The sequence below is a fragment of the Neoarius graeffei genome, chromosome 19, assembly GCF_027579695.1.
Source record: "Neoarius graeffei isolate fNeoGra1 chromosome 19, fNeoGra1.pri, whole genome shotgun sequence".
Classification (NCBI taxonomy): domain Eukaryota; kingdom Metazoa; phylum Chordata; class Actinopteri; order Siluriformes; family Ariidae; genus Neoarius; species Neoarius graeffei.
The window spans coordinates 39,148,830-39,176,275 of NC_083587.1; the positions used below are offsets into that span (position 1 = coordinate 39,148,830).

At 42.8% G+C, this 27,446-nt stretch overlaps 1 protein-coding gene across 3 annotated transcripts in view; it reads right to left on the reverse strand.

Annotated features, from left to right (window-relative positions):
* Nucleotides 1-27,446, reverse strand: part of asap1b (ArfGAP with SH3 domain, ankyrin repeat and PH domain 1b) — a 209,564-nt gene that overhangs the window by 107,574 nt on the left and 74,544 nt on the right. For all 3 annotated transcript variants that reach the window (XM_060900055.1, XM_060900056.1, XM_060900054.1), the window contains one exon: nucleotides 800-872. In XM_060900055.1, the coding sequence (XP_060756038.1) occupies nucleotides 800-872 (73 nt within the window). The remainder of the gene's footprint in view (nucleotides 1-799; nucleotides 873-27,446) is intronic.

A 27,446-nucleotide genomic window follows, 5' to 3' on the forward strand; every position in this document is an offset into this window, starting at 1 on the left:
GCACATCCTCACTCGTATAACACGTGTTTGTAGAGCGTGTGTAACCCAGGAGAGATAAAAACTAGAAAACCGTAGGTGTTTGAGGGGGTGTCAGAAGAGTTGGCACAAAGCTGGGAACACACCAAAGTACACTAACATCCACTTTTACTGTTTTCAAAATGTAAAAAAAAAAAAAAGAAAAGAAAAAAAAACGGTACAACATCAGCTTCATTAAATACAAAAAAAATTCTTGTAGAACCAATTACAAGCCAAGAACAGTCATGACTCCACTTTTTATAAGCAGCACAACAATAAACACACCAACCGTCTGCAAAACCTTTCATTTACACCCTTTCACTTCTCGTTTTTCAGCTCTGTACTGAATGCTACCCTCGCCTTGCCAGCCGACATTCGGGATTCATTTCATTTTCATCGACAACTGCACAGATCTGTCAAGGATTTATTGCAAGTTACGATTGCAACAAACAGTACCTTCCTTTCTAGTTCAAGTGCAAACCTTATTATGTTCGAGACAATCCGAACTGAATGTTATAGCACGGTCAAAACCATGCCGAGCTACATACTTCAAAATGATACAGTATGTAGCTCTTTAATAAGTGAGGAATGAGTTTCATACCTAAAACTTCCCCTCACATCAAATCTCTTTCAGTGTGTTGCAAGCATCTGTCACGTAAATTCAGTCGTGTTTATTTGCTGTACGTGTGTGTGGAGTTACAAGAAGAATGATTAGAGAAACCTTTAATACATTAAAATCAGTCAATCAATCAATGTGTATCTTCATGTATGGGGGTTTCTTTACCTTGGCCAGAACTGTAGATGGCTTTGACAGACTTCTTAACCTTCTGCAGTGAAGTCCTGTCTTGATCCAAGGCCTGGTAACAAAGGGAAAAAAGAGCTGTAAATGTCTATATATTCACAGAGAGAGATGGACAGACTGATGGACGGACAGGGACATCATTGGACATACACTACCGTTCAAAAGTTTGGGGTCACCCAGACAATTTTGTGTTTTCCATGAAAAGTCACACTTTTATTTACCACCATAAGTTGTAAAATGAATAGAAAATATAGTCGAGACATTTTTCTGGCCATTTTGAGCATTTAATCGACCCCACAAATGTGATGCTCCAGAAACTCAATCTGCTCAAAGGAAGGTCAGTTTTATAGCTTCTCTAAAGAGCTCAACTGTTTTCAGCTGTGCTAACATGATTGTACAAGGGTTTTCTAATCATCCATTAGCCTTCTGAGGCAATGAGCAAACACATTGTACCATTAGAACACTGGAGTGAGAGTTGCTGGAAATGGGCCTCGATACACCTATGGAGATATTGCACCAAAAAACACACATTTGCAGCTAGAATAGTCATTTACCACATTAGCAATGTATAGAGTGGATTTCTCATTAGTTTAAAGTGATCTTCATTGAAAAGAACAGTGCTTTTCTTTCAAAAATAAGGACATTTCAAAGTGACCCCAAACTTTTGAACGGTAGTGTACCTAACCACCTGTGTTTTCTCTTTCTCTCTCTCTCTGACCTGTGACTGTGTACCAACCTACAGCACCAACCACATCAAGTTTGCGGATGACACGACTATGGTGGACCTCATCACCATCAACAATGAAGCCAACTACAGGAATGAGGTGAGCCAACTGGTCCAGTGGAGCAAAGACAACAATCTCTTCCTGAATGTGGGGAAGACCAAAAAGATTGTGGTTGACTTCAGAACAGGTCACTCACAGCATCCCCTTCTGACCACCGACGGTGCTGCAGTGGAGAGGGTGAGCAGCACCAAATTCCTGGGGGTGCACATCGCTGAGGACCTCTCCTGGTCCAACAACACTGCATTGCTGGCCAAGGCGGCTCAAACTCGCCTCTACTTCTTCTGCAAACTGAGGAGTGCACGAGTCCCACCCCCCATCATGTGCCCATTCGACAGGGGCACCATTGAGAGTGTCCTCACTGGCTGCATCACTGCATGGTACGGAGGCTACAATGCCTCCTGCCGGAAAACTCTGCAACACATAGTGAACACGGCCAGAAAGATCATTGGTACCCCTCAGCCCTCCCTTACGGACATCTATCACTCCTGTCTCACCCGCAGAGCCATCCGCATCGCTGGCGACACCTCCCACCCTTCACACTCACTCTTTAGCCTCCTGCCCTCAGGGAAAAGGTACCAGAGCCTCCAGACCCGCTCCACAAGACTGCTGAACAGCTTCATCCACCAGGCTGTCAGAACTCGATCTCATCCGTTTGCACATCATACCACACCACAATCATTTGCATTACTGTTGTACCTGCTGCTATTGGTCGTTTGCACTCCTGTTCATGTACACCTCATAAGCTGCTCTTCTAGCACCTTCTCCATTACAGTTATTGCACTGTATTTGCACTACTGCTATTTTGTGCATTGCTTGATTTTAGAGTGCATTTTATTTTTACCTAGATTTTAAAAAAAATATTTTTATTTGATTTTACAAGTAAGGTGAGAGAGAAACGGCATTTCGATTCTCCTATATGTCCTGGATATATAGTGAATTAACAATAAAAATCTTTGAATCAGCGAAACTGACTTCATGTTAAAACTGTTAATGTTATAGTCATATTGTGTGTTGTCGCCCAAATGAGGATGGGTTCCCTTTTGAGTCTGGTTCCTTTCGAGGTTTCTTCCTCCTGTCGTCCGAGAGTTTTTTTTTCCTTGCCACAGTTGCCACAGGCTCGCTCACTGGGGATAGATTAGGGATAAAATTAGCTCCTGTTTAAAGTTGTTCAAATTCTGTAAAAGCTGCTTTGCGACAACATCCATTGTTAAAAGCGCTATACAAACAAACTTGACTTGACAGACAGATAATTCATCGGGTCACTTAAGAGATTTCAGTCAGCACAATCAAACTGCACTAGAAAGGAACCATCCGAGTGAGACCGTCTTGGACCGGTTGTTTTGATCTACACCTGAGTGTGACCACTCCATTCACAGATGCTAAACAAACTGAACTGGTGTTCAATTCAAGCCAACTCAATGCTGTATACGTGAAAGCTTCCTAATTACAGTTCCGAATCCGCACCGTATCAACTACCTGTTGGCTTGCAAGCAATCAAGTCAAAAGTCCCTCTCGTGCCAGAATCTGGTCTTCCCAGGCAGTGTCCTGTCCCAGTACTAACCAACTCTTTAAGGTGTATGGGTGTGGCACCGATCTCCATTTCGATAGCCCTTGGCCTCTTGCCTATACAAATGGGTTACAGTGGGGGAGGTTGGTCCTCAGGTAACCACGCGAGTTTGACTTCCCTACTCATATCTGTATTGCAGCGTGCCAGTACCAGTACCATTTTTATGATGGTCTTTGGTATGACCAGACCGTGAGTAGAACTCGCGATCTCCCGATCAAGAGGCGGACACACTAACCATGAGGCCAGCTCACGGTCCAAGCAATGAAGAGTTGTATGAAATCAATCAGCACACTCCTCAAAATCCCTTAAGCCACTCTGACTGGTTATTGTCCAAGTAATATCAACTAGGGGATGCAGAATTGATGCCCATAACTTTGCAAGTTTGACCAGTTCAAAGAAATCACTGAAAGCTCGATATTTCTACAATGTTCATGTCCGTGTATGTAAACATCGGATTGCAACTGAATAGATAAAAATAATATTAAGGAGCTGTTTTATTGATATAGCGCCTTTCACAATCCCAAGGTCGCTTTACATCGGGGAAGAGGGAGAGGGGTGGGGGGAAATGCAGATTAAACAATAAAACGGGGAAGAGAAATATGTTCATTGAAGAAAAAAAAAAAAAGGTCTTTAATTCAGATTTGAAAGTTGAGAAAGAAGAGCAGTCACAGAGAGACTGAGGAAGAGAGTTCCAGAGTTTGGGGGCCATGGCACTGAAGGACCGGGGTGGAAAGTCTGGTGTGTGGGACAACAACCAAACAAATCCCTAATAAATCTTTTTTTCGCGGTCCAAATCCTGCACTCTGACTGGCTGGCGAGTGGGTCCGTATCCTACAGTACGGACCCCGAGTACAGACCTCTGGCAACTCGCTCGTTCACAGCAACAAATATAGTAGCATTTTTTTGTCAACATTTATTTTCGCATTTCTCAGGAGAATAGCATTAATTTTACAGCATGGATAGCGATAACGACAGTCTTCACAGCGAAAGAGAGTTTTACTACCCTGAGAAAGAAGAAATGAAATAAAACATTTCAGGAGAAAGCTAAAACCTGTAACTGTTGCTAACACCGAGCAAAAACATGGCTGAATCCTGAATGACTCAATTTTGTATAAATAGGGGACTACATAGGCAGCAAAACCACTGCCATGGAAGTGCACTTGTATACCGAGGAGGAAGCCATTTGCATTACAGCCGTGAATGAGGATTCAAAATGGCAGCTTGCCTCAATTTTCCCTTTCGGGCGCTCTCGTTTTCTGTTAGAATTTGGTAAAGAAAAAAATATAATTATTTACCAGCTTCAGGTTGGTCCGTATGGTGAAATACCGTGACCTCGGCCCAGAGGGCCTCGCTCAGTACTTTCAAGACCTCACTCACGGTATTTCACCATACAGACCTCCCAGCTGGTAAATAACATATGTATTTACCAGTGAAGTGATTCAAGAGCGACTCATCTGTACAAAGCGACCTCAATTGTGAATACATAAATAAATAAAAACATCCTACCAACTTAGAAAACATACACAACATCATGCACTCAAATGAAATGAAATGAAATGAATGTACTAGTAGTGCGGCTTTGCTGAAACACTACTGCTTTATTGTTGGATACTATCCTTGCATCTGGCTGGTCATAAGGAGATGATTAATTTCCTCTAAAAAGACGGTTATGACGTAGTGTCGTCTGCAAGACTACTCACAGGTTTACAGTAACAGGCTTGTTCTGATTCATTATTGTATCTATAGCAACAAATCGTTCACAGGAAATGTTCCACAGAAGTCAGGCCTAAAAGAAATGGCTTTTTAAGAAATCTATATTAATATTACACTGGATATCACTACTGTATAGATATTGCTCTGGTTACATTTTCTGTGAGAAATTTAGTGAACGAAAGTGCTTCATCCGCAGTGTTGAAAGTAACTCACTTTCCACTCACATTCAGTAACTACTTTATCCTGGCCAGGGTCATGATGGATCAGGAACCCATTTCCAGAACACTAAGAGTAAGGAACACGCCCTGAATTCAACACCAATCCATCACACCTTGGGGTGACGGTAGACAATCTGCCGACTGGTATGTTTTTGGTAGGTGGGAGGAAACCCACAGTCAGTCACCCAAGCTCAGGATCAAACCTGGGACTCTGGAGCTGAATGGAGCTCCTGTAATGACGGACGAATCACCTGATCAAATCTATGATGTGATATTCTTTAATCAACAAATAGCTGTGGAACTGAGCTGAGGAATCAAAAACATTTCAGGATGTGCTGTTCTAGAAAAATGACATCTTTAGCATCAACCCCCCCACCCCAGTACCTAACGCAGTTAGATCTGACTTTCTAGGCTGCACAGCGGTGTAATGGTTAGCACTGGCGCCTCACAGCAAGAAGGCTCTGGGTTTGAGCCCAGCGGCTGACGGCGACCTCTGTGTGTGCAGTTTGCATGTTATCCCTGTGTCTGCGTGGGTTTTCTCCGGGTGCTCCGGTTTCCCCCACAGTCCAAAGACATGCAGACAGGTGTTGGGGTGGCCTTGGGCCAAAGTGCCCTTGATGATAAAGTTCAATTTATATAGCGCCTTTCTCAAAACCCAAGGTCGCTTTATAATTATAGGGGACGAAAAAAAAAGTCCACTAAAGAAAGGTCAGGATGTCATTCCAATAGTGTAGTAGCTACAGTCCCACCAAAAGGCGCACGAAAACAAGTCCCACACCGCCAGCACAGCCGCCACCGGGCGACATCACTCGGAACATCATGCCACACAGAGCGCTGGTGCATCCCAAACTGCCTGCACAGCCGCTGCGACGCCACCGAGCAACATCACGCCAAGCACTAAAGCACCGCTGCACAGAGCGCTGGACAACCATGATGTTAAAATGAGCAACGAGCTCCCTGCAGTCCATAGCCACGAGCACAGGCATCACCCACGGAGAACGAAGGCCTGGAGGGAACCAACGCCAAAACTGGGTCCGGAGCTACACCACAACCAGTGGACAAACACTCAAACAAAAAATCAAACTACACAAACACTTTAAAGAAAAAAGAGAAAATAAAATTAAAATAAAAAGCCCCGGTGAGAAGCGGCAACCAGAATGTGCACAACGTACTCAACCGGAAACGGAAAAGCAAGGCACCTAACCCCCAACTGCTCCCCAGGCACTGTAGCATAGCTGCTCACTGCTCTGGGTATGTGCGTGTGTTCACTGCTTCAGATGGGTTAAATGCAGAGGATGAATTTCACTTTGTGTGTGCATGTGACAAAGGCTTCTTATTCTTTTTCTCTCACAGACTTGAATTTTCCTGTTATCAGATTACTGCAAGTAAACATATTGCTCTTTTTGCCTCTGTATATTTTGTATCCCCTCAGCACTTACCTACACTCTTGTCACAGACACTGATAATACCATCATTATTACCTTTGGAGAGGAGTAGGGAATAGAACTAGCACCCACGCTAACTTTGTTTGCTGCCCAGTGAGACTCATAAATGATAACACTATTAAGCATAAAAGGGAATGCAACTGCTGTGATCTTATTGGTACCTGTCTGAAATATACTCTACAATGGTCAATACATTCACAGCTCATCTCAGGGCAGCACAGTGGTGTAGTGGTTAGCACGGTCGCCTCGCAACAAGAAGGTTCCGGGTTCAAACCCAGCAGCCGGCGAGGGCCTTTCTGTGCAGAGTTTGCATGTTCTCCCCGTGTCTGCGTGGGTTTCCTCCGGGTGCTCCGGTTTCCCCCGCAGTCCAAAGACATGCAGTTAGGTTAACATGGGGCAGCCTTGGGCTGAGGTGCCCTTGAGCAAGGTACCGAACCCCTGACTGCTCGCCAGGCGCTGTAGTGTGGCTGCCCACTGCTCTGGGTGTGTGCGCACGCGTGTTCACTGCTTCAGATGGGTTAAATGCAGAGGATGAATTTCACTGTGTTTCAAGTGTGCATGTGACAAAGGTTTCTTCTTCTCTGTTCCTGTTCGAGGTCAGGACGATCAAAACAGGCTCAAGGAGTGATGTACTCTCAAGCACATATGGTGCTTTCAGCCAGAGGAACTTTTTCATACTTCTTAGAACTGTTGGAGGAAGTGCCTGCTTTTGGTGCGTCCATACTGCAGGCACAATCATAATTCTCAGAAAGCTGTCTGAAGGGAGGTTTTTTTTTTTAAACACCTTCTACTTCAGGCTATGTACTCTCCCAGCACAAGAGGAACTACGAGTGATGCAAGTGTATGGTGATCAGTTGAACACGAGCCAGTGCAGCACCAGCAATTTTTAAAAATCTGTGTAAAATCTAAGCTGTGTGAACAAAAGCTGTTAATGTTAATATTACAAAATGGGGGGGAGAAGCATGATAAATGGAGACTCGGTCAAGTCCAAGCTTTATTGAGCCCATGTGCGATGGAGGAAATATGATTCTGATGCAGCCAAGCAAAAAATATCAAACTTTTAAAAATAAATAAATAAATAAGGGCGGCACGGTGGTGTAGTGGTTAGCGCTGTCGCCTCACAGCAAGAAAGTCCAGGTTCGAGCCCCGTGGCCGGCGAGGGCCTTTCTGTGTGGAGTTTGCATGTTCTCCCCATGTCCGCGTGGGTTTCCTCCGGGTGCTCCGGTTTCCCCCACAGTCCAAAGACATGCAGGTTAGGTTAACTGGTGCCTCTAAATTGACCGTAGGTGTGAATGTGAGTGTGAATGGTTGTCTGTGTCTATGTGTCAGCCCTGTGATGACCTGGCGACTTGTCCAGGGTGTACCCCGCCTTTCGCCCGTAGTCAGCTGGGATAGGCTCCAGCTTGCCTGCGACCCTGTAGAACAGGATAAAGCGGCTAGAGATAATGAGATGAGATGAGATAAATAAATAAATATCAACCTAGCGTGCTCGTCCATGTTTCAGCGATCACATAAGAAAACCCATTACGAGACCGTCAATGACTGCGTAGCTCACTCTGGCCCAAATTTGGGTAGAAACTATATGCACCCTAGGTACCCCTACTACCTTCGTGCCAGAAAGAATTAAAATCAGTGAAGAATTGAGGGAGAAGAAGCAATGTGTGTGGAAACTGCTTGTTTGGGCTTAATTACTCCATATCTTCATTATTAATTGCAGTTATGTAAATTCGGGTACAAGCTATATGTACCCCAGGCAGACCTACCTTCCTACCAAAAAGAATAAAAATCAGTGAATAGTTGAGAGAAAAAGAAGTGTTTTTCATGAAACGTGGATGACGCCCAATGGACGACACGCTGGCATAAGCTCATCTTCTGCTGGCCCGATGAGCTAATAAAATAATAGTCCACACTAATTGAGTAAGTAAAACATATTTTAATGTCCCTAACCCACACTTTTTTCCTTGTACAATCATTATGTTGATTGACCATGTGTTTTTGAACCATGGCTGATCCAAAAGGCCATAAATTAATGGAAAATCAATAAGATCAGCTGATTTTACAGAATCTGACGAGACTGAACCGGAAGATCCCGAAGGGGTGCACGACGTCACACGTGTAACAGTCCAGGTATCAGTTTCGTTCCTGTATGCAGCAGTGGTTAGACCAGTCTCGATATGGAATCACGTTTTGGAGAGAATTCTGATAGTGATTGGGATTCTTATATGTCAGATAAAGGGGAAGATGATTATCAAGGATATTCCAGAGTAAATGGTCATCTTTTCGAACCATTTCGAACCCCCCCCAACGGCCATCAAGGCAGGACTTCGCCATCAAAGCTGCAGCGCTCATGAGAGCTGGACCGGCCTCCGACTCCTGGGTGGAGCAGAGATGGTGGGAGGAATGGAGCCGCTCACGCACCACCTTGCACTCTTTCATTGGTTTCCCCTCTGCAAAGCCCTGCGGTTACCATCTCACCCGCAATCTCACCATCTCGTCGCTTCACGACTCAGGCAATTTTCAAAACTTCAAAATCACTCGTGAAATTAATCCTTAATTTTACTCGGCCCCATACGATTACCTATACAAATAGTACGTCAATGATTTGGCCACATCTAAACGTTTATGTTACAGCAATAGATTGCAGACACAAATACTGTACTTGAAATTTAGACCTTTTATCTGCTTACTTGCAAGTGAAGTAATGAAGGAAAATCTTTTACACCTACTTTTAGTGCAGAAGTTGACAAAAGTCAGCCTAAGAGGCTTGTGCGCGGATGTGGACCAAATTTGGCTTTTACAGGCAAACAGAATGCAAAAAATAAACTCCTTTACACTGACGGATAATATCCAGACAAGACGTGCTTATTCGTTTGTTCATATTTGTGCCTGTATACTGTGAACAGATTGTTTTTCTTTTAAAATAAAATGCCCCTTGGCATTGCCATCTTACGCTTTCAGGAGGTTCAAACATTGCGCTCCGAGTACGAATTACGCGCGAGAATCCGAGATTGTGAGGTCACTTATACACTACATGACTTTGAGGCTGATATCTAGTGGATACATCACTTCTAGATTGCTGTAAACAATTTATTCTCTGTATTCAACCCATCTGAAGCAGTAAAAAAAAAACAAAACCACACACAGACAGAGCAGTGGCGCCTGGGGATCTTTTTAGAATTGGGAGCCTTTATTTGATGGCTGTGTGTTACTAAGGGAAAACGGCATACTAGTGTGCTGGTTAGGTCATCAGCGACTATCCAGTTTCCGTGCAAATGGCTGCATCCAGGTAAGCATATTTTTAGTACGATCATAACTTTGAAAATGGATGAATTGCTAATTTTATTTTTAATTTAAACTTTTTTTTTGGGGGGGGGGGGGGGGGGGGGGGTTGGCTCAAAGGGTACAGTGCTTCTGGCCATGGTAGTTGATGACAAAATGTCACAAATGTAGTAGCAAGAGGGTGCATGTGCGTGCAGCAATGACCCAACCTAGCTTTAGCGTACTGCATGTCGTCAGTGTGGTAAATATACCTAATCTATTTTCATTGTTTTGTTGAAAGTATTAGCGTGGTGCCGTGGAGTAGTAATAAGCCTAGATGCAGTAAAAACGGAAAGGATTCAGTTGCGAATGCTGTGCTTCACTGCCAGGGACTTTAAAATGGATGGTGTCGAAAGCGATAGCCAAACTGAACATACCGTCAACTAGGGATGGCGAAAACTAAAAAAAAAAAAAAAAAAAATCTTGACCGACCACCGAGCCTCATTAGCCGGTTAAAGTCGGGTAGCCTATGAGTTTAAACAGGGATGCAAACGGCGCGCCTTTTGGCGGATGCCGCCTTTTTCACGGCTGAATCGTGCAGATCCGTTTTTTTTTTTTTTGGGGGGGGGGGGGGGGGGGGGGCGTTGGAGTGTCTGAATAATTTCATCAGAGTAAATTCTGTATTAAAATTACTAAATAAGCAAATGCTGTTACAGTCCATGAAACATAGGAAGTATGGGAACAGTAAATCAGAAAGCTGCACACGTTTTCGCGGAAGCTGCGCAAACGTGCGCAGCTTTCTGATTTACTGTTTTCTTCTCATACTTCCTATGTTTCATGGACTGTAACAGCATTTGCTTATTTAGTAATTTTAATACAGAATTTACTCTGATGAAATTATTCAGACACTCCAACGCCCCCAAAAAAATTGGATCTGCACGATTCAGCCATGAAAAAGTCGGCATCCGCGCCTTTAGTTTATGTGGAGAGATATGATCTGCAATAACATGCATTGCTGGCTACAGACCGAAACATACAGTACTTTCAGAATGCACTGGCCAAGGCAGGACTAAACTCGATGTGCCTTCTGATAATAATAATTTAAAAAAAAAAAAATAGTAATTTGTAAGCTAAAAAGCCTGTCTCTACACTTTTTTCTTTCGCCAAGTGGCAGCTGTGTTCAACTGGTCAACTGGGGCGGGAGGGCGGGACATGACTGAATGGGTGTTTCTGATTTGTCAGCTGTCGTCCTTACACCGCATGGCGTGCCCCAAGCGTTTACAACACAGAATTCCAGGTTCTCCGCTCCAAAATCGGCAGCTTCAAAACGATTGTTTTTTTTTTAACCGTCAACCAAAAAAAAATTTAACCCGTTGACGTTGATTCGGTCAACCACCAGTCAAACGGTCATCGGTTAACATCCCTACTGTCGACAGAGCCAAATTTAAAAAGTCAGTTTTCAAAAATTTTCCATTTTGGCCAAAAACATTCAGTACGGAGATAAAAGGGTTAAAATTTATTCAGCATTGAAAGAGCTAACTGTGGGAGACAGTTAAAACATTAACTAGCCCTATGTCCGAAGTCACTCCCTACTCACTATATAGCGAGTTCGCCATTTTGTAGTGCTGTCTGAATGTATAGTGAGGATTATTACTCCCCTCTATAGTGCACTCAAAGTATCCCACAATGCATGGCAAAAAGTAGTGTACAACTAATGGTCACTAACCAAGCAATATATCCCATCATGCAGTGCAGTCACGCTGAAAGAAATCAAATCAAAAGTCTCAAATTTGATTGAATAAAAGGCAGTGGCAAAGAAGAAAGTATTCAGACTCTATTTAAAAGATGCACCAGACCCAAAATACTTTTGAATTCATTAATGTGGGAAATGCGCTCAGTATAATATGTATTTATTACAAAAAATACACACGCGTATTTATTATTTTTGAAAACCCACCAGCCGACTGACCTGGCACGTTTTCATCGTGTGACAGTAACGACGTAAATAATGGCACGGCGGAGTAGTGTCCGAAAGCATTTTTCCCCCCATTTTAATCAATCAGCTCACTTTATAGTCCTCTATAGAGTAATTCCCTATATATTGAGCAGGGAGTAGTAAATGAGTGAGTGGTCTTGGACACAGACTTAGTCAATGTTTAAATATTTATGCCTCTGACTGCAGAGAAGAAACACCAGGGATGGAGAGACAAATTAATTAGCTAGCCAATCAGGCAAGTGCTTGCTCAGTTTCATATTTCGGTTGCCCTGAAGGCCAATTAACTTACCTGACTGCCCCAAGCAGTCTTGGCATTGCTTGGGCAGTCTTGAACAAAATGCAAATAGTCTGGAAATCAGATCTATCTGACAAACTAAAATACAGTTTCTTTCGTGCCACAGTAGAATCAGTCCTGTTGTATGGTGCCACAGCTTGGACTCTGACGAATACCCTCGAGTCCAAACTCGATGGCACTTACACGCCGATGCTGAGAGCTGCCCTTAACATCTCTTGGAGACAACATCCCACCAAAGCACAGCTCTATGGACCGATCCCTGAAATCTCATCTACCTTACGTGAGCGTAGAATGCGTTTTGCTGGACGCTGCTGGCGAGCAAAACAAGAGCTTGCAAGTGACCTCTTGCTATGGATTCCTCATCATGGCCAAAACAGAGCTGGTAGACCAGCCACTACGTACATTGCCCAACTATGTAGAGACACCGGCTGCCTACCTGAAGATCTGCCAATCTTGATGCAAGATCGTAATGGATGGCGTGACAAGATGCTTGCCCGAGCTAGCTTGACTAGATGATGATGAACTTACCTGAAAAGGTAGTGACTAATATAATTCACCTCATAAGTATCGCAAGCTAAATATATGGCATACGGTGATGTGCATGTTCCTTCTCAGTTAACTGTATAGTCAGGGTTATCCAGTGCCCTCCAAAAGAACTGGAACAGCAAGGTCAATTCTTTTGTTTTCGTGATATACTGAAGACATTTGGGTTTGAAATCAAAAGATGAATGAGATGGTAGATAAAAATTTCAGCACTCGTTTCCTGAGGTTCAAACAACTTGGAACATGGCACAATTGGGTTAAGATCTGCTGATTAACTTGGCAAGTCGAAGAGCGTTTTCACACTTGTAGTTCATTGCTCTGGTCCGAATCGGCTGACGAGTTGGTAAACTTGCTGCTCGCGTTAGTTCGGTTTCTTTTCAGAGAGAGAAAAATCCAAGCAAACCAAAATGCATCACTACAAACGAGGGCTGGGTCATGTAGCTGAAAACTTTCACAATATATGTTTCATTTCAGTTGATATTGATATTTTAATGACCTACTTTTAATAACTGCCATGAGAAAAAGGGTACATTTAACCACTTTACTCCGAATTTAAACGCCTCAAGTCAAGTTGGATTTGTATAGCACTTTTAACAGCAGACATTGTCGCAAAGCAGCTTTACAGAAAATTAAAGACTAAGACATATGAGCTAATTTTATCCCGAATAAATTTATTAATTTATTTATCCCTGATGAGCAAGCCTGAGGTGACTGTGGCGAGGAAAAACTCCCTCAGATGACATGAGGAAGAAACCTTGAGAGGAGCCAGACTCGAAAGGGAACCCATCCTTATCTGGGTGAGAACAGTGTGAATATAAATAGCTCGCTTCTTTAACTGTGTCCTATATAGAATATAACTGTGTAACCAGGAAATTCATTATAGTTTTAGCATGAAGTCTATTTTGTTGATGTTATCAACTGTTCATTGATGGAAACTTGAGCGCAAAACTGTTCATGACAACTACAGTCCTAAAAAGTTATCATGGCGATTGTAGTCCTAAATCATCGTAGCAAAACTAAGTGTTCAGAACCATCTTTCCAGACGCACAGAAGCAACGTGATGAGACTCCAGCCAGATCCAATCCATCGGCTCTTACTCATATATCAATTTCCTCATCGTCTGCGCAGTGCTTCCCACACAGACTTTACTCAAGCGGGTCGCCCAGGAATATTAAAGGCCACCAAAGTATATCTGACAACCCATTTTTAGTAAATACATCTGAAGAACGAGAATGTTCTGTGAGTGACAAATAATAATGAACATAACATACTTTATTTTTTTCGCGGTCCGGTTTCCATCAAATCCTGCGCTCTGATTGGCTGGCGAGCGGGTCTGTATCCTACGGTACGGACCCCAGGTACGGACCCCGGTTACGGACCTCTGGCGACTTGCTCGTTCACAACAACAAACATAGTAGCAATTTTTGTCAACATTTATCTTTTTTATAAGATCAAAAATCTTAAATTTTTGCCAGCATTTCTCAGGAGAATAGCGCTAACTTAACCTAACTTAATAATAATAACCTAACTTGCTAACGCCGAGCAAAAACATGGTTGAATCCTGAATGACTCAATTTTGTATAAATAGGGGACTACACAGGCGGCAAAATGTAGTTTTTTTCCTGCCATGGAAGTGCACTTGTATACCGAGGAGGAAGCAATTTGCATTACAGCCGTGAATGAGGATTCAAAATGGCGGCCCGGCTCAGTTTTCCCTTTCGGGCGCTCTCGTTTTCTGTTAGAATTTGGTAAAGAAAAAAAATATTATTTACCAGCTTAAGGTCGGTCCGTATGGTGAAATACCATGACCTCGGCCTTGAATACAGACCTCGGCCCAGAGGGCCTCGCTCAGTACTTTCAAGACCTTGGTCACGGTATTTCACCATACGGACCTCCCAGCTGGTAAATATGTATCGCTAAAAGGAGCCATGTTGTGCTGGAATGAGTAGCCAAATAACCAACCACACAAACAGAGCTTTCACGCTGCAGACAATCTTTATCAATGTGCATGTTGTGTTATTGTCAGCGTTACCATGACGACATGGAGTGCTGAGTCCAGTCAGCACATTCAGCTTTGTAATCGTGCTTTTTTCTAGCCTATTTAACAAACCATTAAAAGGACATTTATGGTCCATGTTAGGTCTCATCTCATCTCATTATCTCTAGCCGCTTTATCCTGTTCTACAGGGTCGCAGGCAAGCTGGAGCCTATCCCAGCTGACTACGGGCGAAAAGCGGGGTACACCCTGGACAAGTCGCCAGGTCATCACAGGGCTGACACAGACAACCATTCACACTCACATTCACACCTACGGTCAATTTAGAGTCACCAGTTAACCTAACCTGCATGTCTTTGGACTGTGGGGGAAACCCACGCGGACACGGGGAGAACATGCAAACTCCACACAGAAAGGCCCTCGCCGGCCCCGGGGCTCGAACCCGGACCTTCTTGCTGTGAGGCGACAGCGCTAGCCACTACACCACCGTGCCACCCCTCCATGTTAGGTATGTAACGATATCTCATGATACAAATTTGACCACTCAAACTGATGAAATTTAAAAAAAAAAGTCTTATGAGGCTTTGTAATCTCTTAGTTTTACCTTCTTGTAATTGTGTTGTTTAGGCAGCAGAGGGCACAGTAACATACAATGGCAGGAATTTATGTGACATCACCCTAAGCAGAAGTAATACAGCTCTAATGCTGTGAAAACACAAACAGATCTAAAAATGGGAGAGCGCTGTTGTACGATTGACTGTAAAAATAGATTTAACAAGAAATCAAAGCTTTTTATACAGACTTTTTAAAGCGAAAAAATGGAGGTAGTATAAATGTTCATAAAAATTTGTTAAGAAAAGGCCTATTTGGTTATTAACATTTTCATTTTTAATAAAAGGAATATTTTAGTTAAGAGATTATATTTTATGCCAAACTTGACAAAAATGTGGATAAATAATTAGTGCTGGTTATTAAGAAAAGTTTGCAGCCGAGTGCAAAGCGGCTGGGATGAGGATCAGCACCTCCAAGTCCGTGGCCATGGCGCTCAGCTGGAAACAGGTAGAGTGCCTACTCCGGATCAGGGAGGAGTTGCTAACTAAAGTGGAGGAGTTTAAGTATCTCGGGATTTTATTCACGAGTGAGGGTAAGGGGGAGCGGGAGTTGGACAGACGGATCGGGGCAGCGTCAGCAGTGATGCGGACGCAAAACCGGTCTGTGGTGGTAAAGAGAGAGCTGAGCCAAAAGGCAAAGCTCTCAATTTACTGGTCTATCTACGTTCCCACGCTCACCTATGGTCACGAACTATGGGTAGTGACCAAAAGAATGAGATTGCGGATACAAATGGTAGAAATGAGTTTTCTCCGCAGGGTGTCTGGGCTGTCCGTTAGAGACAGGGTGAGAAGCTTGGTCATTCGGGACAGACTCAGAGTAGAACCGCTGCTCCTCCACATCAAAAGGAGTCAGTTAAGGTGGTTCAGGCACCTTGTTAGGATGCCTCCTGGACGCCTCTCAAGGGAGGTTTTCTGGGCATGCCCCACCGGGAGGAGACCCCGGGGCAGACCCAGGACACACTGGAGAGATTACATCTCTCGGCTGGCCTGGGAACGCCTCGGTATTCCCCCGGAAGAGCTGGTGGAGGTGGCCGGGGAGAGGGAAGTCTGGGCTGCTCTGCTTAGGCTGCTACCCCCGCGACCCAGGGTAGAAGATGGACGGATGGATATTAAGAAAAGGAAGCAAAAGGTTTTTTTTTTTAATGTATTGAACAAAAGGAATATGCAAGTTGATCAGGAATAGGAAAATAAATGCTACTTTAGTAATCAAGGTCTTATAATTTTTTTCCCCTCAAAAAAAAAATATTGTGAGAAAATCAAATTGTAACCCAAATATTGTGACTCTAATCCAATCATGAACTGGGTGAATCATTACATGCCTAATCTGTGTACATCTGATCATTCGTTTTTATGTCAGTAACAGAAATTAATCGGCCATTTTTGTTTATCATCAGAAATCACAGATACAATCTAAAAGCAAACTGTTTCTTTCCAAGTCAAAAAATGAAATCATAAATGAAATAAAAAGACGAGTCTGTTTTTCTGAAGCCTGCGATTGTCACTGATAGACGCAGGCATGATTTACTGAGCAGCGCGAGCACGGGAGACTCCAAAGCGTTCAGAAATGACGTGCCGGCAGGAAACGGCGGCCCTTTCCGTCAGATACCTCCACAAGTATTATTTCAGACCTGTGAGAAACACTGCTCATTTTCTCACCCTACATTGTTTCTGTTGTGTCACACGTTGATGCAACTTAACAAGACACCTATTAAAATGATGGGCTGTGTGTGTGTGTGTGTGTGTGTGTGTGTCACATCCCCATCATCAAGGGATAGGATAAGCTGTTTATGAGCTAAGGAAGGAACACGCTTGGGGTTTGTTCATGCAACCAAAATTTGCGTATCATTATGCATTTTCCTGGTGGTTTGCACTTACCCGTACATTACGTGATATGACATTAATGGCATTTAGCAGAAGCTGTTGTACATCGCTCTGGATAACATACCCAGAGCAACCTGGGGAGCAGTTGGAGGATAGGTGCCTTGCTCAAGGGCACGTCAGCCATTCCTACTGGTCGCCGGTTTGATTCCCTGGACCTTTTGGTCCCAAAGCTGCTTCTCTAACCATTAGGCCACGGCTTCCCCAAGGAGATTCCAAGCCACTCGAGCATCGTGAGAATGTATTTAATGCATTCTCGTGAAACTATCAAACGTTCCACTGAACAGTTTATTTTTTATTGAAGTAGTGTCTATTGATGGTACGTATGACTATTGTTTTATCCCAGGCTTACTATAAAGCATATGAGAAAGTTCACTCCACTGATTGGTCCGATGGATCTGGGACGGGAGCAAGAAAGTAAATACAGGAAGAATGTCCTGTGTTCTAGACTAGCTCATATTTCTTTAAGATAAACATGGATATGCAATTTCCAGCATTGCAGAATTAGGCACAAAATGGCTATAAAATGGCTGAAAATAAAGAATTTCCTTGAAATTAGTTGAGTTGACGGATTTCCCTTTTCAGAAATTCACTACCTAAAACACCTTATTTTAAGAGCTTCTCTCAACTGCTTTTTCATGCCAAGATTGCACCAGAGGACCCCAAATTTGCTTCAATATTTCAAATTTTCCCGGGGAAGCATGCCTCCGGGCCGCCCCCGCCGACACCCTTCTCAATTTCGAGATCATCCCCTGGTTCCCACCCATGTAGACAAAGCTCTGCCCCAAGAATCTATGGTTCCCTGTAGAGTTCAGCTAGAGTTAGCATTAGCAAGGACGGTCATGATCTCACTGTCAGGTGATGAGGTAGGCTGTTTATTTATTAAGGGCATTGCCTTAATTCATTATTTAGATACAGGTGATAAAAAGTACCAAACCTTTGTTGTACTGCATTAGAGAAGATATCATTACATCACAAGATAAACACCTAGTGGGAATAATGCTAATATTGATTAATGCTCATATTGCAGCTAAACTTGGGGGGGGGGGGGGGGGGGGGGGGGGGGGGGGGGGAAGCACACGTTTAGATTAACAAAAACAGACTTAAAAAACCCACCTCTCTTTTATTACAGTGATTCTATGAAAATAAGTGTTAATTTGTGATTAACATTTCCATGACAGTGTTATGGAATAGTGGGTGGGCATAAACGTGAAAATACAACGGGGAGAATTGTCCAATCAAAATTAATATTAAAGACGGGGTTTACCAAGTCTGGCTCCAATCATCGAGCCATGATTTCTGACACGCCCCCCCCCCCAAAAAAAAAATCAACACAAAAGTGATAAACTAACAGTCCAACTCCACAATTCAGTACGACATAGTTTAGGAAAACCGTGAACTCTTTACTCTTTTCGCACAGCCATTTTCTCCAAATCTGCTTTACACAGATTTAAACGTGAACTTTTCAAACTGTGGTTTTAAAAATTAAAATCTGAAACAGTAATATTAACTGCCAGGAATTTGACCATGGTTTACTGCAATTATCTGAATTCATTTTTTTTAAATTCAGTTTTGGTTTCTAATAAAAGCACACTTATTTTTACCTTGTCTGATACTGTCTCCATTGAACTTAACATTTCCTTTTTTTTTTTATCTATAAAAAGGTGTTTTTCACAACCACCGATTTTGACTTTACACAGTCTACATTTGAATATTTTTCTGATTATTTTCCATTGTCCACAGCATCTCCTCCACCAAGTATATTTTTAAAAAAAAAGTCATTGGAGTTGTTTAATTAAATTTCCTCAGTTTTATTCTTGCAAAAAACGCACACATTTTTACACCGTCTATTCCACAGTCTCTCTTGAAGGTTACATATTCTACACTTTTTTTTCCTCATTTCCATTTCCGGTTGAGTACGTCATGTGCGTTCTGGCTGCTGGTTCTCACTGGAGCTTCTTATTTTGTTTTCTCTTTTGTGTGTTTGTGTAGTTTGATGTAGAGCCCTGCACTCCCGCGGGAGTCCCGCGGGACTCGCCGCAAAGCAGTGTGGCGCGGGACAAATTTTGAAAGCTCATTGCGGGCGCGGGCGGGACCGGAAGTGCACATATGCGCGCGCGGGCGGGAGTGGGAGTGCACATATGCGCACGCGGGTGGGAGTGGTGATAAACTGCAGTCCCGCTAACTAAAAACGTGCTTGAAATAAAATTTATAAATTATTAATTTATGTCTATCATATATAATTTGTGCTGGATATTTTATTTTCCATTAATAAAAACATTTTAAGATGCCTAAATTTGCAGAGAAAGTCAGATTGCCAGACTGAGTGAGGAATGGCATCTTAAACTTGCCATTGATCACCCTAAGGGGAAATTCTTTGATCACTCTAATGACTCGCAGTTCACACCCAGCTAGCAAGAGAACCCTGAGTGAATTGATTTACTTGTTGCGTTAGTCTACAACTTTAATCAGAGAGACAGGTTACACAGTGACGGTAGGCTTGACTCAATGCTATCCCAGAAATCCTTCCTGTAATATGCAAATTTGGCTGTCCAATCAGAGGCGGCCAAATTTGCATATTACAGGAAGGATTTCTGGGATAGCATTGAGTCAAGCCTACCGTCACTGTGTAACATGTCTCTCTGATTAAAGTTGTAGACTAACGCAAGCAGTAAATCAATTCACTTCTTTTACTAGCTCTGCTTTGCAATAAAAAAAAAATTAAAAAAAAAAACAAAACAAAAAAACATTGGTACAAAGCAAGCCCATTCACTTTATGCTGATCAGAGAATTACAATGGCTTCTCATGTGATAAAAATACTACATGCTGAATTCAGAAACAAGGTAAACAATAACAAATGTGAGCTGTAGCTATTTATGCTCAAATCCACTCAAAGTAGGGGGCGGGGCACCATCACGCTGTGTCAAGACAAGAACTTTCCTGAGAAATAACGCAAACGTCTGCATCATGCGGGATTTGCGGGCGGGAGCGGGACAAAATATGGCAGGCGCGGGCGGCAGCGGGACTGAAAATCATAATTCTTTGCGGGCACGGGCGGGACTGCACAATGCGGGCGAGAGCGGGAGCGGGACTGAAAAATCCGACCCGCGCAGACCTCTAGTTTGATGTTTGAGTGTTTTGCCCGCCGGTTGTGGTGTAGCTCCGGACCTGGTTTTGGGCGTCGGTTCCCTCCAGGCCTTGGTTCGCCGTGGGTGATGCCTGTGCTCGTTCATTTTAACATCATGGTTTTCCAGCGCTCTGTGCAGCAATGCTTTAGTTCTTGGCGTGATGTTCCGAGCGATGTTGCTTGGCGGCGGCTGTGCAGGCGGTTTGGGATGTACCGGCGCTCTGTGTGGCGGTGCTTCTATGCTCGCTTTGTGGATCCATGGCGTGGTGTTCCGAGTGATGTTGCCCAGCGGCGGCTGTGCTGGCGGTGTGGGACTTGTTTTCGTGCGCCTTTTGGTGGGACTGTGGCTGCTACACCATTGGAATGACATCCTGACCTCTATTTGGTGGACTTTTTTTTCCCCCCCTATAATTGTAAAGCGACCTTGGGTTTTGAGAAAGGCACTACTGCACGAATGTGTGCATCGCGCTTATTTCAAGTCCGCACACATTTTCTCTTTGTCAGGCGCTGCTTTGCTCAAACGGACACATGCACAACAATGTAAAGTTGCACAGGTGAAAACTGCACTGAAGAGGGTGGGGCGAACTTGGAGGGAGAAAATTGAAGGGGCACAAAAATAGGACAAAACTCTCCAGAAGACAAGTATTAAGAAGGGAAACTCAAAGCAATGCATCCATCATGCATAGTGGTCACTGTACAAGTGTCTGGAGGCAGTGTAATGACCTGGGGTTGTTTCAGTTGTCAGGTTGAGGCTCAGCAACATCACGTGGCCGGCTGACAACCTGAACGTACTGAATGATCAGGTTATCACGTCGGTGTTTTTGGGTTTTTTTCCTTCTGTGATGGCACAAGAATAAAATTAGGGCTGAAATTGAGAGAGTGGTTCAGGGAGCATTTTCACACATGAATTGGTCACCACAGAGTCCCGACCTTAGCCCCACTGAAAGTCTCTGGGATGTGCTGGAGAAGACTTGTGTATGCGCCTTTTTTGGCAAAACAGTGTAAATATAATTGTTTACTGAACATCTTGATCATATTTTTGTTGCCGTTTTCTAAAAGCAAGAACTCCGGTTCACATTGTGCTTAACCCTCTGGGGTGGAGAACTTCGCCAGTGAAGCTGGGCAGGTTTAGAATGAGTAGGTCATGTATTTAGATAAATAGCTTTGCGAGTTTTTAATCATACAAGCACGATAAACATATTGACAAACTTTATACTTTACACTCTTGTATGTACCCACTGCCAAATAACTTTTTTTTTTTTTAAATGACCTCAATTAGATGAAACATACAACCCCGATTCAAAAAAAGTTGGGAAAAGTACAAATTGTAAATAAAAACGGAATGCAATAATTTACAAATCTCAAAAACTGATATTGTATTCACAATAGAACATAGACAACATATCAAATGTCGAAAGTGAGACATTTTGAAATTTCATGCCAAATATTGGCTCATTTGAAATTTCATGACAGCAACACATCTCAAAAAAGTTGGGACAGGGGCAATAAGAGGCTGGAAAAGTTAAAGGTACAAAAAAGGAACAGCTGGAGGACCAAATTGCAACTCATTAGGTCAATTGGCAATAGGTCATTAACATGACTGGGTATAAAAAGAGCATCTTGGAGTGGCAGCGGCTCTCAGAAGTAAAGATGGGAAGAGGATCACCAATCCCCCTAATTCTACACCGACAAATAGTGGAGCAATATCAGAAAGGAGTTCGACAGTGTAAAATTGCAAAGAGTTTGAACATATCATCATCTACACTGCATATCATCATCAAAAGATTCAGAGAATCTGGAAGAATCTCTGTGCGTAAGGGTCAAGGCCGGAAAACCATACTGAGTGCCCATGATCTTCGGGCCCTTAGATGGCACTGCATCACATACAGGCATGCTTCTGTATTGGAAATCACAAAATGGGCTCAGGAATATTTCCAGAGAACATTATCTGTGAACACAATTCGCCGTGCCATCTGCCGTTGCCAGCTAAAACTCTACAAAGAAGAAGCCGTATCTAAACATGATCCAGAAGCGCAGACGTCTTCTCTGGGCCAAGGCTCATTTAAAATGGACTGTGGCAAAGTGGAAAACTGTTCTGTGGTCAGACGAATCAAAATTTGAAGTTCTTTATGGAAATCAGGGACGCCGTGTCATTCGGACTAAAGAGGAGAAGGACGACCCAAGTTGTTGTCAGCGCTCAGTTCAGAAGCCTGCATCTCTGATGGTATGGGGTTGCATTAGTGCGTGTGGCATGGGCAGCTTACGCATCTGGAAAGACACCATCAATGCTGAAAGGTATATCCAGGTTCTAGAGCAACATATGCTCCCATCCAGACGACGTCTCTTTCAGGGAAGACCTTGCATTTTCCAACATGACAATGCCAAACCACATACTGCATCAATTACAGCATCATGGCTGCGTAGAAGAAGGGTCCGGGTACTGAACTGGCCAGCCTGCAGTCCAGATCTTTCACCCATAGAAAACATTTGGCGCATCATAAAACGGAAGATACGACAAAAAAAGGCCTAAGACAGTTGAGCAACTAGAATCCTACATTAGACAAGAATGGGTGAACATTCCTATCCCTAAACTTGAGCAACTTGTCTCCTCAGTCCCCAGACGTTTACAGACTGTTGTAAAGAGAAAAGGGGATGTCTCACAGTGGGAAACATGGCCTTGTCCCAACTTTTTTTTTTAGATGTGTTGTCATGAAATTTAAAATCACCTAATTTTTCTCTTTAAAATGATACATTTTCTCAGTTTAAACATTTGATATGTCATACATGTTCTATTCTGAATAAAATATGCAATTTTGAAACTTCTACATCATTGCATTACGTTTTTTATTTACAATTTGTACTTTGTCCCAACTTTTTTGGAATCGGGGTTGTAAAATTTGTCAAAACTTAGTCACACTGGAGTCGGAGCGCTGAGCGTGTACTTACGCATTCATAAAAGACTATTCACATGGTAACGGCATGATCATCACTTTCACTCTTTCGGTTGGTTTCTCTTTTACGGTGGGAACGCTCACTGTAAACAGGATAAAATCTGTCAGCCATAGTTTAGGCTATCTGTTCGGAGGTCAAATTTGTTGCGAGATAGCACGCGGATTTTATGCTCAGGAGGTGCTTCGGGTGACTCAGGACAGTGATTCAATTTCAGCGGTTCATTGGATCTTGACAACTGCGACACTGATGAGCGGTGTCGTTTTGATCTTTGACTCGAGCCAGCTGAAGATCAACTAGAGCAAGTGTAAACATTTCTCCCATTTCTGAGGAACGTATCGGTTGATACACGTGCGCTGTGGTGCATACACAGGAAAAATAACAGAGCAATTTTTCCAGAGTTAAAAGTATTTTCCTCAAAAATAGTTAATTTTGCTCTATTCTGAGTTTAGAAAGTAAAATCTGGACTTGGAACAGGAGCAAAATTAGAGTAATTGTGTAACAGAGTTGGTTGTGGCTCTGAACTGAGTAAAATAGTACAAGATAATTTCAAGACACAATGAATAGAGTAAAACAGTATCGGACAGTTTTAGAACTGTGTGAAAAAAAAAAACATGACCTTATCCATTGTGTCGGACCGTTTTGATCATTTGGCCTGATGGGATGAAGAGTTGGCAGTGGGAGGAGTTTTCACTCTTCTCACTGAATGGAATGGAATTTTTTACTCTTCTCATTGAATACCCCTCCCACTGCTAACCCTTTATCCCAAAACAATAGAACAAGTCTTTTAATGGCCAGTTAATTGTCCAAATCAGTGGAGCAGATTTAAGTTTTTGTGCTTGATACATTCTTCAGACTGAACAGAAGCACCTCAAGTGATCAAAACGGTTCGTTACAATGGGGAAGGTCAATTTTTTTTCCCACACATTCCAAAAACTGCTTTTTTTTTTTTTTTACATCTTCATTTGTCTAGGTTTTTTTTTTTCTCCCCAAGTACAATCGTGACATACATATTATTGTAGCTGAACTGGAAAAAAAAAAAGTCATATGACTTTGAAAATGCTACTTAGAGATTTGTTGAAATTGACAATCAGAGCATGCCAAAATCATTAGTATCAGAAAATACCCTCAGACCCCAGAGGGTTCAGAGCACCCTTAGTCATGCCATCACTGTAACATGCCCTCATGTGGCTGACTGTTTCAATAAGTTGTAGTCATTAGTCGGTTTGACGGAATCATATTGGTTTAATCCAAACCTCAGTGATTGGAAAAAAAAAAAAAAACTGGTCGAAAAATAACTTGGATAATGTGTTTGGTCATTGGAAAGTCCAGAAATAAAACCACCTAAAAGAAAGGGGAGGACGGCACCTTCTGTACGAGTTGTGTCAACATCAGTATTATAACAGAGATGCAAACAAGACAGGTCCACATTACACGCAGTTATCTTATACGCCACAGTGTGTGTATTTGTGTATTTATTTATTTATATATATATATATATATATATATATATATATATATATATATATATATATATATATATATATATATTCTCTGTTCCAGTTTAACACTCATCATTGTTCATTACTTCTCCCTGCAGCCAGTCAACAGCCCTTTTTACACAGATCCCGTAATATCGGGGTAAAGAAGACACATCAATATTCCACCTTTAGTGATTCACACTGAACCAAATAAAGGCAGCGTGAAGCCACGCCAGCGCGTGAGCAACGAAGGTGACACACCTACGTGTCGGAAATACAAATACCCGAACATACACTTCAGGTGCACATTTATACCGCTCTTCAAACGCAAGCAAAGTTGCTGAGCATCATGCGCAATATGTAATCAATTCCATTAAAAATCTATCACATTTCAGGGAATTAATCGCCTTGGTGTATACATGTATGCGTTTACTCTATCCACATTCTCTGGATATGAGCAATCATGCACTCCGATTGGCTACTCTACTACTAGGCTATCAGCTCATACACGCATTATATATGAACTTTAGCCATTATCGTGTTTATAGGAATTAAACAGCTGGAGCTAGAACTGGGCGATAAATTGATTTTATCGATTAATTTGAATTTACAGTTAAGGACGGTGTGTTTTTATGAAAATCGGTTTTCTCTCAGTTTTAACTTCTGCCACCGACGCTCCCCTCTGCGCATGTGCAGAACGGATCGGGCAGCAGGGACGGATCGGGCACTGACACTATAGCCCTCCTCCCGCGCGCTTGCCATAGACACACACAAACAACATGGCAGCGATTGGGGCAAAGCCGCAACTTGTGCCCAAGAAAGGAGTAACTTCCTCCGTGATCTGGAATTGGTTCGGTTTTGCGGCGTCGGACGCAGACCAAACAAGTCCTCGTTGTAAGGTGTGTTTGAAAACGGTCGCTTCCAAAGGAAGCAGCACGACGAATTTATTCCAACACCTTAAACAGAAGCATGCAGTGGAGCGGGAAAAGTGCTGCTCCCAGCGGAATGAAAACAGCCGCAGCACTAGCACACCATCCACAGTAAAGCAAGCAACCGTCCTGGACACATTTTCGAACTGTGTGCCTGATGATGAGAATGGGGCGCGGTGGAAGGCAATCACAGATGCTATCGTGATGTTCTCATCTACAAGCTTGTTTTTTGGCTTCTTTTTGGTTTCTGGTTGCACTTTAACCCCAAAGGGGACATTTAAGTGAAAATAAAATAAAAGGTAAAACTTGTTTTGAACCATTTCTTTGTCATCTGTAGTTTGATTTTTAGTGGGGGAGGAAAAATTGATTAAAATTGAAAATGGGATTTTTTGTGGAGAAAAAAAAAAAATCGAAGATTTTTTTTTTTTAAGGCCATATCGCCCAGCTCTTAGTCTGGTTAACACCAGACCATATCACAAGTGAAATATGGTCTGGAATCCGCCTATTGAATTTCTTGTAGGGGAGGTGTGTTTACGATTGTCAACGGCCGTTTATTGGACGTTGCGAATGTCTATCATTTGGCGTATACGTAGCCCATGGCCAATCACGGCAGTTGTACCCGGTGACGTAGTTAGAGCGACGAAGACGACGAAGAGGCGAAGAAGAGAAGGAAAGAGAAAGAGAAGGCAAAACAAAAATAGGAAAACAATAGCACCGAACGATTACTGCCGTTTGTGCAAGACGAGAGAATATGAGAGAAGCTGGACCCTCCGTATTTGGACATTCAACAGACATGTTTTTCGCTCGCCGCCATGTTAAATGTGATCCGTAAACAGTCCCAAATAAACTACAAGCTTCCGTTTGTCAAGTAGTACGCGTCACCGTCTTTCCACCCCTCCCCACTCTCTGATTGGCTCCCTAATTCAGGCGAGCCTTTAGACCATAGTTTCCATGCTGTCTTTTCAGATCAGAACGATTGTGCAAAGCAGCATGGGATTTCCCAGGCTACCCAGCTCTAGCTGGAGCCAACGAAATCTGCATGGAATTGGTCTTTTGCATTATTTAGCGGCTAGTGGTTGTTCACATTCGGTAACTCTCTCTCCAAGTAGCTCACGATGAAACTACCTTCATGTTAGATGACTAGCGTGACGGTGGCAATGGAGCCCAAAGTTTCACTGTTACAGTCACATCGTCTTCCTTCCCATTCATAGTCACCATCTTACTTCATTCAATATTTATCTTCCCACCCACTTCGAGCAATCCTGCCGAGTCAGTTACCATTTGTTGCTATAATCATGGAGAATAAACAGCATCGAGGCTCTCGCAACCCGCTGGTCTCCCTCGTGTCACTCGCATGCCAGTGTTGGGAAAACAATTTTTTTTTTCCTGTAGCTTCTGCTTTTGACAGCTGTTTTTTTTTCTTTCACTGAATTGCCTTGCAACACCATTGAGAAATGCCACTTCCGGTTCTTCACCAACCAGATGAATTTTGTCCTCGTATAACCTGAATGACAGCGAAGCAAACTCAATAAATAAAAAGGGCACATTTGTAAGTCACACTGGCACACCTGTAAAACTTAGTCGCAGTGTCTCCAAAAATGGTTGCAAATTGCAACTAACTGGTCGAAGTCTAGCCAGACAGTCGATGACAAAAAATTCCAGAGGTGGACAAAGTACCCAACTTAAGTCAAAGTACAGATCCCGCTGGTCAAATGTTACTCTGATACAAGTGAAAAAGTTGTACAGTCAAATTTTTACTTAAGTTAAAGTACTCAAGTATTTAAGTATTGAAAGTAAATGTCAACACATCATTGTATTACAACCCCAATTCCAAAAA